Here is a 16,743-nt window from a genome sequence, read left to right on the forward strand (position 1 = left end):
ACCAAGCGCCGATGGAACCACATAGTGAAATACCGTGAGCTTGTTATATATAAGGAAGTGTTGCCAGAAAATTTATTACTGTTGAGGAAGGAAGCTAATGCTTCTGAAAGCTACAGGGGTTTTATCGCTTTTAATCCAGTTCATTTTAAGTAATTTTATCACAATGATTTTATTACAGTTTTAATCCTTGTATAGTGTATCATAGCAGTTTTATTTTATACATTAAATTTTATTGTAAATATTTTATTTTAATTTGTAAATCCATGTTAATGGTTGGTGTATGAGCTTATTTATCATCAAGATATGAATTTACCCAACGTCAGAGGCCTTTTTCACGATAGTTCAGAGGAGATGAGAGTGCAAGAAGTATATCTTAATACTTGTGTTGCAGCCTAGTTTTCTGAACTTCTCCAGCATGTCACTCACAGGAAGAGGTATGAAGAGTCATCACATAATCTGGGTGTTTGTTATTTCCTAAAACAATGTGCACTACATTTTTAAAGCCAATCCAAACATCTCCTTCAGTCTGCATCATAGATTTTTCAAATAAAGAGTCTAGAAGCAATTTCAGATTTTAAGTTCAACAAAAATCCTACTTTGGTTTTTTTGTCTTTGGTGATGGGAATTTAGTGCAAACATAATTGAAACAATTTCCTTCTTTATTCAGGGACTGGATGAATTGTTTCATTAAACCTAGCTTTATGGGCAGAGGAGGTAACAGTACTTTGTTTCAACCTACTAGTGGTTTGTCTCTAATGTTCTTGGAACCTGGTGTCCAGGACTATCTTGGTGACCACAAATTCCATTCCCAATGTTCACTTATTACTCAACTATTCCACTCACACAAAAAGCAAGGCATTTTTGTGACACCAAATTGTAGGCCGAGCAGCAGCCCAATAATTTTAAAATCGCCACACACTATTCAACAAAGATAATTTTTTGGACACCTAATACTGAATTCTTTCCAAAAAAAAAACTCATCACATATTCGTAATGAGCTAGAGGAATGGACGCACACTTGTTTCCACTAGGAAGGAGAACTCCTTTGAGGATTTGCTTTAATGAGTCAACAAATAGCCTCCATTCTATTGGTTAAAAGAAAATTCCAAAAAAAAAGTACTCATAAATACAGGAATGTTGGTGCAATATATCACTGAGCTGTCTTCAGAAATATGGGTAGGTAAACAATTATTTTTCACAATGTCAAAACCACACAAAGACAGTTCCTGCGGGGAGCAGATTCTTAGATTTCAGTCTTGACCCTAGAAGTTCTGCAGATATTTTCGGTACATTTAAAACTTTCACAAGATCGTTGAGTTTGATTTGTGTAAACAGCTATGGTCCAGAGTTGTGAATGTCTTCATTACAGTAGTTTATATCATGCTCTAGATCACAAATGCCAGATTCAAGATCTGACAGAATATCTTCGTGAACAACTGGTGGAGATCAGTAGTTCAGGTTCATTAGCATTACCATAGGCACATGATGCAAGAAAGGAAGCTTATATAGCATTAGCCAGGAGGAAAAAAAAAACACCCTTATTTCATCCATCCACTAGCTCCAAATGTCTGTCAAGTTCTGCCTTGAATCTATTTAAGCTATCAACTTTTCTACAATGGCAGATGGACGTTTGTTCCAGCAATCAACCACCCGCTGGCTAAATACGAACTTCTGCAGATCTATGCTACAACCATCTTTCCTCAATTTCAATTTATACCCTCTCAGGTGATTATTCTGAGCAAGAGGAAGAATCCCATCAGCATTGAGCATGCTGAACCCATTCAAGGCTTTATACACCTCAATCAGACCACCTCGCAGGTGCCAACTCTCCAGACACTGTAATTTGCAAAACTCAAGCCTTTCTCCGTAAGAGCAACCCTTTGTTCATTCACAAATCTTGTTGCCCTTCTTTGTACTCGTTCCAACAGCTCCACATCCTTCTTAAAATGAGGCCTCCAGACCTGTATACAGTACTCAAGGTATGGTCTGACCATTGCCTTATACAAGGGGATAATCACCTCCTTATCCCTGCTAGAAAAATTCCTATATAACATTGACAAGACACTATGAGCTACTCTTGCAGACCATCTGCACTGCACTGCTCAGAAAACTTCATATCTGACCGCACAATTACCCCCAGATCCTTTTCGTTCTCTACCACTGCCAGTGTAGTACGACAGAGTTGATATGTAACTCTGGGGTTACTGCTTCTCATATATAGTAATTTACATTTGTCAACATTATACTTCATTTGCCACCTCTCAGCCCGTCTGCTCAAATTTTCTAGATCCTGTTGCAGCAGCCTGTCATTAGTGTCCTTAACAACCCTGCCAACCTTCGTATTGTCTGCAAACTTGGACATTAAGCTTGATATACCATCATCAATATCATTTATAAATACAGAAAACAACAATGGACCCAACACTGAAGTGGAGTGCCCACTGGGGGACTCTACTAATAACATTAGTCCACGATGGGCAGTGTCCATTGATTACCACTCTCTGTCTTCTCCCAATCAACCATCCCTTTATCCATAGCAGCAATTTGCCTCCAATGCCACACTGCTCCAATTTGTTCAGGAGTTTCCATGTGCAAGAGTATCAAAGGCTTTTCTAAGATCCAAATATATGATATCAAAGTTATTCTTTGCATCCAGTTTCTTTGTGACTATATCAAAGTATCCAATCAAATAAGTCAGACAAGACTTCCCCTTAACAAACCCATGCTTTGTCCGAGCATGGAGTCTTGTCTAGATCATCCTGCAATGCTTGTTTAACCAGTGCCTCCATTAATTTCCCTGGAACAGAAGTTAAACTAACAAGTCTGTAATTACCTGTGTCTCCCTTTGTAGAATGGGGTCACATTTGCACATCTCCAGTCCATGGGTACATCCCCTGAGTCCAGGGAAGCTCTCATAATTATGGCTAAGGGTTTGCGTACTTCCTTTGCCACCTCTTTCAATATAACTGAATAGATTCCATCCACCCCAGGTGCCTTTCTTGGTTTTATCTTCAACAATTTCTCCTCCACTTTACTCTCAGTTATTACAAGATTATCTAGCTTACTGCCAGAGTTGAATACACCTCTGGCACTCCCCTCCCTGAATAACTCCTCATGTGTGAATGTCGATACAAAATATTCATTTAGTTTGTTAGCTACCTGAGCAGGATCAACAGTTGAACCATCGATATCAAGTGGACCAATCTGATTCATCCCCTTCCTTCTAGAGTTTACATAAGTAAAGAACTCTTTGCTGCTTTTCTTTGCATCCTTTGCCAAAGATTTCTCGTAATCTGCCTTTGCCTGCCTAACCTCCTTTGTAACTTGGTTACAGACCAGCTTATATCTATCATAGGCTTCTGTGTCACATGTTAATTTATACGTATCCCATGAATTTTTCTTTTCTGTCACATGTCTAATTAGTTCATCTGACATCCATTTAGGCCTAAATCTTGAACAATATTTCTTTGTTGGCATGAAAAGCCTAGTAGCTTCCAAGATTAATTCTTTGAATGCTTCCCATTTTGAATTTTCTGTTGGTAACATCATCTGTTGGTTCCACCGTATAGAATTTAAATACTGTCTCAGACAACCGTAGTCACCTTTACGAAAGCAAAAACCCTTCCTTTTACCCTTGATGGTAGTTACCTCTTTGAGTAAATCCCACTTCAGCACACTGTGATCACTGCCACCTAGTGGTTCCTTTATCTTCAGATTCGTAATGCATGAAGAATCACTACTGATAATCAGATCAAGAGTATTACTCCCTCTAGTTGCCACCCAAACATGCTGCTGTGGAAAACAATCATCCAATAAATCCACAAAAGCCTTGCTAGTGTGTGGCCATCCCACAAATTCCAGTCAATATCCGGGAAATTAAAATCCCCCATTATAAGACACTCTAATTTACTGGCCCACTCTATTTCTCTGCACAATTGCTCATTATACTCATCAGATTCATTAGGCCTATAACACACACCTACTCTCATTTTTCCTTTCCCAGTGCTTATGTGATACCAAACAGACTCAACATTGCATTCTCCACCAACAGCAACATCAATTGGATGCACTTCCTTGGATTTTATGTTTCTTAACTAACAGCATAACCCCTGCTCCCTTCCTGTCCTGTCTATCCTTTCATTACACATTGTACTCCCCAAATTCCAGTTCTGCACTTCTTATGTCTGTGTGACACCATGTGTCTGATATCCCAACAATATTTGCCTGTGATGTCTTGACTAGCACTTCAAGCTCATTGAATTTATTAACTATACTCCTAGCATTGGTGTACATACAAGTATACATGCACCTGTTTCTACTCTTAGTTACCCTAACACAGCCCATGTATTTACTTGTTCCACTATGACTCTCGCAGCAGTCCTGGAAATTTCCATTGTCTTGCTTTTCAGGCTGCTGCTGAATTGCATTTTAATAAAAGTAGTGCAAGAATCACTTTTACCTCTATCAGCAGCTAGTGTTAATCTATTAGTCCGTGTATCCCTCCCCCCAAAGCTAGCAGTTTTCCGACCCAACTAACTCTGCCTCGATTGCATTAGCAAATATTCCTGCACCCTTTCCATTTAAGTGTATCCCATCCCTGTAGAAGCAGTCTCTCCTGTTAACAAGCACAGACCAGGCTGAGAAAAATTCTACCCCTTGAGCTTTGCACAACCTCTCCAGGGCCGAATTGATCGACAAGGCTATCATCATATACTCCCTCCTATCATGTCTGGGCAGAATTGCAGACACTTTCAAATTCAACCCTAACTCACGGCTTTTTGTCAGCATTGTCTTGTTAAGTAATTCTGCCACTCTTCTACTCTTAATATCATTAGTGCCAACGTGTACAACAATATCCTTTGTGCTCTTAAAGGATGATATCTGCCCCACAATGTCATCAACCTTTGCCCCTGCCAGATATACCCTGGTCCTGTTCCATCTATCCGTTTTGCACAATATGTTTCCCGTTTCCCTGACAATAGAGTCACCTACAACAACTAGTTCCTTTGGGACCAGCGCATTCTGCCTAGGGGGTTGCCGCTGTGTTGTGTGATGTTCAAGTGCAACTTCTGGCATTGATGTGGGCAGCTGAGAGCTTGATGGGTCCCTCAATTTAAATTCTTCGTGGGCATCCACCCTGTCCTTCAAGCTCTCATATAAGTCCATAACAATGTCGAGCTGGCACATGATTTCCTTGCACTCCTTATATCGCGCACACACACAAAGACATTCCCCTTGGCAATATCATGTCCCATTCCTGATTGTCCACAAACATCAAACAAGCAGTGCATTTCAATAGACTGTGATTCAGAGGACAACAGCCCCCCCCCCCTCAGTTCTCCCCTGAGCCATAGCACTTCCACTAGTTTGAGCCTTTTGGTTTGCTGCTCTGGTCTGAGTCATGATTTCTATTCAAGTTCAATAAAATTCCAATAAAAAATATAACCCTAAACCTATATCCCCCAATGCAGTCATAACATTATATATATATATATATATATATGTATTTCGGTATCGAATATTATCTCTGAGTTCGTAGAGTAATGTTGTTGGGGTACACAATTCTCTGCTTGTTCTTCATGTTATAATCTGCTACATTTACAGAAAACATGTAGCAGTTATTAATATGATCCTGAAGTTCCCTCCACACCATGGGAATCATGGCTTTCTTTTTACCACATTTCAACAATCGAAAGCTCTCCACACATCTTGGACACCGAAATTAATTCCAAAATATGTGGCATATACATTTTTTCCAATGATATCATATCCTGCCTTTGTTTTACCACAACATAGTTACTGAAAATGTAGTAAAATATATCTGGGTTGTTTGTGCAACCACAGATTGCCATTGCCAAAAGACACAGAACATGAAAATCACATTAGAAGCAGATACTAGTTGGAACAACTGCACCAGGAAACAACTGAATGCAGAAGAAATACTTTGCAGGTCTCTATATGTTTAAACATGTCTGGGCATCTATAACTGTCAGTCACAAAGGAAGTAGTGCACACGTGTATAAATGATATGTGCATATAAAATGTAAAAAAAGTTTGTAAAAAAAGCTGCATGTGATAGTTTAAAATGGTTTGGATTTTTAGGATTAGCACTAAAAGTATACCCAGAAACACCACGAATTTTTGAAGCATCAGTACAGACCAGTGTTTTCAATATGGTGGTATTAAACATTAAGATGATCTAATGAACAATTGCCTGAAATCGCTTACCTTTGATCTAGAAGATATTGCATTATATGAGTTTTTCAGTTCTTGGATAAAACCAGGTAAATTTTGATCCTTTGTGACATTTATTAAATTCTCAGCTTTTTCACAAACACTATCTATTAGTGGTTTATGAGAAAGAATATCTTGGTGAACAACCTGAAATAAATTTAAAGACAACTATTATTTTAACATAAGCGAGCCGTAAAAAAACTAATATTGCAACGCATTATAGCATAGTTCATTAATAAACACAATTTTTGTTGGCACATCTTACACAAGAGAAAATAATGAAACTGTATGATATGAAACTATCTAAAACAGGGGTATTCAAACATTTTGAGTCTATGAGCTGCATGAATAGGAACATTCTTAATGGAGGCCACCTTAATCTGAACTTTTACTTGGCATCATTAATCAAAAAGGAGGAATATTATAGAGCTATCTCAAGAGAAAAGAAGGGAGTTTATTCTTCAGCTGATAATTACACTGCAGCTTGAGAACTTCTATTTGCATTTTAATAGGTGCTTTATTTGCAACCATATTAAACAGAGAGCTGAAAGACTGAATTTCTTTTTCAAGTTCAGAAAAATCCTGAAACTGCTCCAGGAATTCAGCATGAAGATCAGGAAATTCAGGAAATTTCTTAACACTGAAGTTTCTTCTGATTCCTTGTACATTTCACTCAAGTGTGGAAATGTGAATGCAGCTGCTGATTCTTCAACTGCTGCTCTTGAAGCTTTTAATTCTACAACAGCTTCATTCTGGAAGCCTTTACAGTTGAATGCAAGTCCATAATGAAGCAGTATGAAGCCTTTAAGAAACTTCTTCAAGTCATTCATTTGGCCTATTATGTCAAATCAACCAGCTACATCAATTTGAGAAATCAATAAAAATATTTTCCTTTTCATTCTAATTTCATTTCATTCTGGAACTAGAAAATTCTGTGAATTACAATGCCACAACTCAGCCAAAAAACATCTACATAGTATGGTACATCAAGAAACTTGACTTCAACATCAGCTAGGAACTGTCTAGACTGATAGTGCTTCAGCACTGCACAGATGAATGAAGTAGTTTGCAGTGTGAATCAGGGCATTCATAACTTAATCAGTAACTTAACCACTCATTTTAATTCTACAAAAAAAAAAAAAAAAAAAAAATAAGAAATGTTCATAGGTCTGTGAATAAATAGCTGTACTTTGTGCAACAACTATCTGTCAATTAATCAGTTGAATGTATAATCTTACTGGTTGTTATAATATATGAAATTAGAGCTGAAGACCAGAATGAATCCTAGTAATGAAAAATGAATGAATTACTGCAACTGAATGTGTAATTTAATTTTATTTGCCACTGGAGCTTTGCTTCATTTTTTGTAAATCTGCATTGGCTGTACAAACAAACGAGCATTTCCACACAGCAGCTCAGTCATACTGCCCAAAGGTAATCTTTTTGTCAACTCACACTATTCTATATATACTTATAGAATATATTTATAGAATATATACTTACACACTATACTTATAGAAACTGCACTTGCTTTGGAATGTAAAACTGAGAGATTAAATACACTTGCTAGCAAAAAATTTTTATGTTCCAGACTGCTATCATTGTCAAAAGAAGCAAGGTTTACTTTTCAGCTTAAACTTTAGAAATTATGCTAGCTGATTTTTACTGATATTCTATGATACTGAGTGACAGAATAATTCAGACCAATGAGCATACAGCAGAAAAGCAGAATGCCCTGCTTAGAGTTTTCATGATCTCTTTCATAGCATTTACTCAATTTTCATAAGAAAGTGGTCCATGTAGCATAACTTTCATTCAATTTACAGCATTAAACATTTAAATAATTTTATACAATAAATATAAATAATTTTATAAAATAAACATAAATAATTTTATACAATAAACATTTAAATAATTTTACACAATAAGCATTAAAATACATACATTACATTATTCATTGAGAAGGTGCTTAAAGTAGCACTGAATAATCTAACTGAAATTGAATGATTTATTGCTATTGCTGTGGAATGAAAATATAAGCATTGTGGATATAAGATAAAATCCAATTAAAAATTTATATCAGAAGTGTGCATGTGGCTGTACTGACTGATATAAAAGGGTCTGTTGTATAATTTGATTTATTTTCACAACTTATGAGAGGTATTAATGAAATGTAACTAATCAAATTGCAAAGAATCATAACAGACAGGACTCTAATTAGGAAAGACAAGCCAAGTGAACATGTAACTGTCAAAAGGAAGTAACAAGTTTTTTAGAATTAATGAACTATTGTACAATATTCCAGCAAAAGTCTGTAAGTTAAAGTAGTAAAATGCATCATACTGTGTTGTCAATGGTTTGTTACAACCAATACAGGGCTCTATAATCACAGACATTTCAAGAAAAATTTAAAATATTACTGATACAGACTATGGCAACTTTATCTATCATTGAAAGCTATGAAGTTAAGCAGAGAAAGAATTCCAAAAATAGATGTATAAGTTAAGAGGAGTGCAACTGTTCATGGAGATAAGAAGTCAGTCAATAAGAGACCAGAAAGACCAGATTTCTCATTTTATGTTTCTTTCTGGCTAATGTAACAAAGTGTTAAAACCAATGGTAAGAACTGGGTTGGTACATATTTTCTCCATATTAAGGAGAAAATATTTTGTGCTTGGAGCACTCTTGTTTCTTCTCTTCATAATTGATATTGATGACGGAATAGACGGAAAGCTATTGGAGTTTGCTGATGATCTAAAGATTGAGAGAATCAAAACCAGGCTATGCAGATAAAGTATTGCTCAAAACAAAGTATTGCTGATGAGGTATTGCTCAAAACATCAAAGGCAGATATTGTTGGGATATCAGAGATGTGGTGTCACACAGATATAAGGAATGCAGAACTGGAATTTGGGGAGTAAAATGTGTGCACGAAGGATAGACAGGATAGGAAGGAAGGAGGAGTTATGCTATTAGTTAAGAAACACATTGAATCCAAGGAAGTGAAGCCAGTCGACATCGCTGGACAGTGCAGAGTCGAGTCAGTTTGGTGAGACGGAAGCATTGGGAGATCAAAATTGAGAGTAGGAGTGTGTTATAGGCCTAATGACTTTGAAGAGTATAATAAGAAACTGTACAGGGAAATAGAGTGGGCCAGTAAATCAGAGAGTCTTATAATGGGGGATTTTAATTTCCCAAATATTGACTGGAATTTGTGGGTTGGTCACTCACACACTAGCAAGGCATTTGTGGATTTATTGATGATTGTTTTCTACATCAGCATGTTTGGGAGGCAACTAGAGGGAGTAATACTCTTGATTTGATTATCAGTAGTGATTCTTCATGCATTAAGAATCTGCAGATAAAGGAACCACTAGGTGGCAGTGATCACAGTGTGCTGAAGTGGGATTTACTCAAAGAGGTAACTACCATCAGGGGTAAAGGGAAGGATTTTTGCTTTTGTAAAGGCGACTACGGTGGTTTGAGACAGTATTTAAATTCTATACGGTGGGACCAACTGATGATGTTACCAACAGCAAATTCAAAATAGGAAGCATTCAAAAAATTAATCTTGGAAGCTACTAGGCTTTACATACCAACTAAGAAATATTGTTCAAGGTTTAGACCTAAATGAATGTCAGATGAAATAATGAGACATATGGTAGAGAAGAAATATGCATGGGGTACATATAAATTAATGAGTGACATGGAAGCCTATGATAGATATAAGCTGGTCTGAAACCAAGTCACAAAAGAGATTAGGCAGACAAAGGTAGGTTATGAGACATCCTTGGCAAAGGATGCAAAGAAAAACAACAAAGAGTTCCTTACATAAGTAAATTCTAGAAGGAAAGGGATGAATCATATTGGTCCACTGGATATTGATGGTTCAACTGTTGATGATCCTGCTCAGATGGCTAATAAACTAAATGAGTATTTTGCAACTGCATTCACCCATGAGGAGTTATTCAGGGAGGGGAATGCCAGAGGTGAGTTAAACTCTGGCAGTGAGCTAGATGATTTTGTAATAACTGAGAGAAAAGTGGAGGAGAAATTGTTGAAGATAAACATAAAAAAGGCGCCGGGGTGAATGGGATCTATCCAGTTATATTAAAGGAAGTAAGCAAACCCTTAGCCATAATTATGAGAGCTTCTCTGAACTCAGAGGAGGTACCCATGGACTGGAGATGTGCAAATGTGACCCCAATTCACAAAGGAGGATCAAAGGGCAACAAAAGTAATTATAGACCTGTTAGTTTAACTTCTGTTCCAGGAAAATTAATAGAGACACTGGTTAAAGAAGCATTGCAGGATCATCTAGACCAGACTTCAGGTATAGCTCGGACACAGCATGGGCTTGTTAAGGGGAAGTTTGTTTGTTGTTTGGTTTTTAGGAGCATTAGCAATTAAGGCCATATTGCTCCAGGATATGCAGTGGTCATTCTCTGACCTTTCCACATCCTCTGTATTTGGTGGTGATGGGCTCGAATCCCGGTCTAATCAAGAAGCGTGTGCTATGTGCTGCTGCTGCTCCTTTTCACCTGGTTAATTAAGGGGAAGCCTTGTCTGACAAATTTGATTGGATACTATGATGTGGTCACAAAGGAAGTGGATGCAGGGAATAACTTTGATATCATATATTTGGATCTTAGAAAGGCTTTTGATACTGTTGCACATGGAAGACTGCTGAACAAATTGGAGCAGTGTGGCATTGGAGGTAAATTGCTGAGTGTGAGAAGACAGAGAGTGGTAATCAATGTACACTGCTCATCATGGAATAATGTTATTAGTGGAGTCCCTCAGGGTTCAGTGTTGGGCTCATTGTTGTTTTCTGTATATATAAATGATACTGATGAGGGCATATCAAGCTTAATGTCCAAGTTTGCAGACGATACGAAGGTTGGCAGATTAGTTGTTAAGGACACTAATGACAATACGCTGCTACAACAGGATCTAGAAAAGTTGAGTATATGGGCTGAGAGGTGGAAAATGAAATTTAACATTGACAAATGTAAAGTACTACATATTGGAAGCAGTAACCACAGAGTGATGTATCAACTCTGTGGTACTACACTGACAGTGGTAGAGAACAAAAAGGAGTTGGGGGTAATTGTGCAGGCAGATATGAAGTTTTCTGAGCAGTGTAGATGGTCTGCAGGAGTAGCTCATGGTGTCTTGTCAATGATATACAGGAATTTTTCTAGCAGGGATAAGGAGGTGATTATCCCCTTGTATAAGGCAATGGTCAGGCCACACCTTGAGTACTGTATACAAGTCTAGAGGTCTCATTTTAAGAAGGATGTAGAGCTGGTGGAACAAGTACAGAGATGGGCAACAAGAATGGAACAAAGTGTTGCTCTTATGAAGAAAGGCTTAAATTTTGAAAATTACAGTGTCTAGAGATGAGGCATATGTGAGGGGATCTGATTGAGGTGTATGAAGTTTTGAATGGTTTTAGCATGCTCAATGCTGATGGGATTCTTCCTCTTTCTCAGAATAATCACCTGAGAGGGGATAATTCAAATTGAGGAAAGACAGATGTAAGATAGATGAGTGGAAGTTTTCCTTTAGCCAGTGGGTAGTTGGTTGGTGGAACACACTTGCATCTTTTGTTGTGGAAGTTGATAGCCTAAATAAATTTACGGCTGAGCTGGACAGGTATTTGGAACGAATGAAGAGGTGAAATGGTAGCAGTTTTTTTTTTTTTTGTTGGCTGATGCTGCATCAAGCTTGCTTTCCTGCATCATATGCCTCTAATAATGCTAATGCTAAAAGTGTCTGTAAAGTATTCCTAAGTTTTTGTTTATCATTTGCAATTATGGGTTGAAAATGGCAGCTAAATTTTAGTGCTACTAAATAAGTATTGCAAATGAGGAACAGAAACTTAGGAGTACTTTACAGATTAGAGGGAGAGGATTTAAAGATGTCCAGGATGGGAAAGACCTGGAAATTGCGATACAGAAAAATATGAAGTTCAACATGACCTCTAAGAAAGCAGCAAGAAGAGCACACAGTGTCCTATGATTTACTGCAATTTTGTAAGTAGAGAGAAGAAGGTCATCATCCCTCTCTCTATAAGAGAGAATTGCCACAATTGGAATACTGTATTCAAGTCTGGAGGCCACGTATAAAGAAAGATAGAGCTTTTGGACATGATGTAAATAAAGGTGACTAGATTGGTTAAGAGTACCATGCATTACACCTATGAAGAACAGCTTAGAAGATACAGTCTGCAGAGCTTAGCAACTAGAAACTTTTGTGGGGGGGTATTGAAGTGTATAAAGCTCTGAGGAGATTAATAAAATAAATGAGGAAGGAATATTTACATTGGATGAGTGAAACTAGAACCAAAGGGCATGACTGTAAAGGAAGCATAATTGACTAGGCCTTATGAAGCTTACCTACAGGCAGCATGTTGTGGAACATTAGAATAAGTTGCCTGAAGGGCAGCTAAGACAGATAGTTGTGCAAATTCAAAGAAGAAGAATTGGACAGGCACTTTTTGACAATGGAAATAATGTTTTTTTTTTTTTTTTGTTTGTTTTTTTTAAATCTCCAGCAGATGAAGAATAAGTTCCCTTCTAGGTATCATTATGCCATTTTAACACTATATGAAAATCACCTACCACCACCACTCAGGTTATAAGACTTTTTTTTTTCAAATAAAAAAACTATTGCCATTATGAATAATGATAGTTCATTTTTTTTTTTAGTAATATCCCAACAGAGAAAAAAAGTTAACTGGAAATTGGAAAATACATTTCAGAAATGATAAATTTTTCCTTTTGAGTACCAGACACAATTAAGCTTGCAAAATAGCAGTTATAAATTAATAAATAAATTTTATATTTATTTATAGGGAAGTAGTTGTGGTATCAGTAATATAGTATGAGGACTTGGGGAAGTAATGAAGTTTCTAAGGGCTTGGGTGTAGCTAAGAAGAAGGATATTCCCCACACCAACTCACATCTCATGAACTCCACTGAATAAGAAACAATATTTACTGCCTTTACAAAATACTAACTTTTATTCAAAGAAGTAATCTTTATCCAATTCATAAGTGACCTTACTCTCCTTTTTATCACTTCTCAAAAAAGTAAAAATTTAATAGAATGAAAACACTCTCACAGTGTAAGAAGCTAATTATTTTTGCAACTTGAAATATAAAATTATATAATAAAATATATATTTTATTTTATTTTTTAAACAAATGATTTTTGCATAACAATTCTAAATTCATATGTACTCAAAATTTTACCACTTTTCTTGGAAATAAACTAGAATACCAGTATACTGTCTGATTATTACAGAAAATACCTTATGGCTCTGAAGCTGAGCTCGCTTCTCTTGTAATGTTGCTTTTGGTTCTGAATTCTGTTCAACAGCCTGTTTTACATCTTGTAACCACTTAGACAACTGTTCTTGGCCTTGAGAGAAGGTGCTTAATCTTTGTAAACAGGAATCCAATTGACGTAAAGCAGCTCCCACTCCTTCATGAAGGGCCTCCCATCTCATTCGTAAATTTCTAAATGTGTTACAATGCAGAAATTATTAATATTTATAAAGTGATATATGTTAAGTTACAGAAATAAAAAATACATTGTTTTGAGTATCACAAACAATAAACACATCCTTTTAGATATTTGAAACAATAAATCCTTTTACATTTCAGAAATGATAAGTTTTCCCTTTTGAGTATCCGACACAATTCAACTTCCAAAATAGCAGTTATAAATTAATAAATAAATTTCATGTTTATTTATAAGGAAGTAGTTGTGCTATCGGTAATATAATATGAGGACTTAGGGAAGTAATGAAGTTTGTAAGGGCTTTGGGTCCAGCTAAGAAGAAGGATATTCCTCACACCAACTCACATCTCATGAACTGCACTGAATAAGAAACAATATCTGCTGCCTTTACAAAATACTCACTTTTATTCAAAGAAGTAATCTTTATCCAAATAATAAATCAACCACTGCATACATTATAGTGGGATAATATGAATAATTCAAATTAATAGAAATGTGAATAAAAGACATTAAACATATTATACCTAAGGCAACAATAACTTAAAGTCTAATTTTATATCAAATATATTTTGATTTAGGCAGTGAAGTTGTTATTATGCTTATTCATCCTAATTTTTAAAATAAAGCCTAGAAGCTACATGATTATAACATATCAATGTTAATTGATATGTTATAATCACACCCCCCCCCCACACACACAAAACTCATTAAACAATTACTTCAATCTGTCTACTGATGGGAAGGGTTGGAATTTGAAATAACATTTATTGATTAATTATGATAAAACTTTTAAAAAACAATGTCATCAAACAAATACTTAAAATAATGATTATCTCAAATTATCATCAAATTCTGCATTAATTAGCAGATGTATATGATTTCTATCATTCTAATAAATATATACAATTCCAATTTTCTTTATTTTTTTAAGCACTATAAAGAATATTTGTGAAAGAAATAAAATTGCTATATTTCAGCTGCAATAATGTATTATGGCATCATTACATTAATGTGTCACTCATTTCTATACTTGTACTATTAAAAATGTATATTCATTTTATATATTAGTGTCAATTAATTATTAAATTAAATAATTTTTGTTTCTGCAATTTATTACATTTTTAATGACTAGTTTGACCAAACTAGCTGAATGTTATACACACCATCACTGAAAAGGACCACAATAGTAGTCCTTCTCCATGATATTGAGGGAAATGGTCATCATTTTAGCATTAAACAATAGTCTAGGTAGGTACTGTGATGAACAGCCACTCTGATTTTCACATCTTTGAATGAGACAACTTGAACACTCAAAGGTATGGGGGATAAGATTCTTGATTCCTACATAAGGCTTTTCACAGGTACCATAGAAAATAATGATCTACTACAGCATAAGTTTGCTTAGGAAAAATTTAAAAATTCCTTCAAAACGAGATATTCTTTGGATGGAACAGCCAGCAAAATCTCCAGGCCTAAATCAAAATGAGCATGTCTAAGATAATTTAGGAAGGCCAGTTGGGACATGTTGACCTATGGCCTGAATCTTCCAACATTTATAGAGTATAATTTATTACCACAGGGATTTATCATCAGTCTTGTACACAACGTGAGAGCTCATTATGAGAGTTTTTAAGCTGTTAGGGTTATTTGGGAATGGCCATCAGATTTGGATAGTTGTCATTATGATTCATGAAAACAGAGACCTTTCTTTTTCAAACTCAAGATAATTGTATCTTACAATAACTCTTTCACAAATTTTTTTTACAACTATGATATCATGGTTATAACTTAACTTTTGGACACCAGTGTATATGCTGTACACTTGACAGTCTTGCATTTCTTGTGAGAAATATCTAATGCCTAGCAACAGCCACCAACATTAGAGAAATCTCAAATGGCTAATTCACTAACATACTGTGCAAATGACAATTTGCTTATCAACTGTATGATTTTCTGTTTTAATACTCGTGTATACTGACTCTTATTATTGTGATACATAATTTTTTTTAACCTATCCTGTAGTTCAAGATTTAACTTAGTAAAAAGCAAAAGGTAAAGAAATGTTAAAAACTAGATTTCATTACAACTTATTTACTTTTATCAATATGAATAATCTCCACATAATGAGCAGAAATCTTGTCTTTTTTAATTTATTTAGCCTTTAATTTTTTGCACTAAGTAAAATACAGGTATTACAATGGCATTATAGTATTACAATGACATAAACATAAATAAAGAAATATAGTATTACAATGACATAAACATAAATAAAGAAATATAGTATTACAATGACATAAACATAAATAAAGAAATATAGTATTACAATGTCATAAACATAAATAAAGAAATATAGTATTACAATGACATAAACATAAAAAAACAGAATTTGTATACAGTGTATCATTACAATGCTTTGTGTTGCTAATCCTTTCACAATGAGTTGCCCTAGCCATGCACAGTGAATAAGTAGCCCTTCCCCAGCAGACATATGGCTGATAGTAGATTTCAAACATGTTTTGCTCAACTCAAGAGAGGAGAACCCTGTGCTTAAAAATGCAGACAAAACCTTGTGATAAGTGTATTCACAAATCCCTGAGATCTATTGCAAACAACCTTACGGTAATGATAGCTAAGGCAACCATGGAACTAATGGAGCACATTCAGGCCATTCCTGAGAGTCATACATGGTGAATTTTGGCAAAGTCTTGTCATACTGTGGCAGAAAAATCCTTTGCATACACCTTCACACTGATGGAACTGTTAGTACCCTACTGGAATATATCTCTTATGTGCAAGGTCCAGAAGTTACTATAAATGCCTCATATACTGGAGGCAATCACCAAAACACAAAAATACAAATGAGGATCATCTACTAGGTGGTGTTGCACTGAATGATTCTTGAGATCATTTACTTTTATCAATATGAATAATCTCCACATAATGAGCAGAAATCTTGTCTTTTTTAATTTATTTAGCCTTT

The 16,743-nt window shown here is 35.6% G+C and overlaps 1 protein-coding gene across 3 annotated transcripts in view; it reads right to left on the bottom strand.

The window, feature by feature from the left end:
• The window catches only part of LOC150084856 (muscle-specific protein 300 kDa-like), a 1,257,473-nt gene that overhangs the window by 1,126,395 nt on the left and 114,335 nt on the right, over positions 1-16,743 (bottom strand). For all 3 annotated transcript variants that reach the window (XM_090376651.1, XM_090376652.1, XM_090376650.1), the window contains exons 11-12: positions 13,552-13,759; positions 6,229-6,381 (exon numbers count right to left, since the gene is read on the bottom strand). In XM_090376651.1, coding sequence (XP_090232777.1) covers positions 6,229-6,381; positions 13,552-13,759 — 361 coding nt within the window. The remainder of the gene's footprint in view (positions 1-6,228; positions 6,382-13,551; positions 13,760-16,743) is intronic.

This window comes from Mastigoproctus giganteus, chromosome 6 (assembly GCF_048544385.1).
Source record: "Mastigoproctus giganteus isolate SK-2022 chromosome 6, ASM4854438v1, whole genome shotgun sequence".
NCBI classification, from domain to species: Eukaryota; Metazoa; Arthropoda; class Arachnida; order Uropygi; family Thelyphonidae; genus Mastigoproctus; species Mastigoproctus giganteus.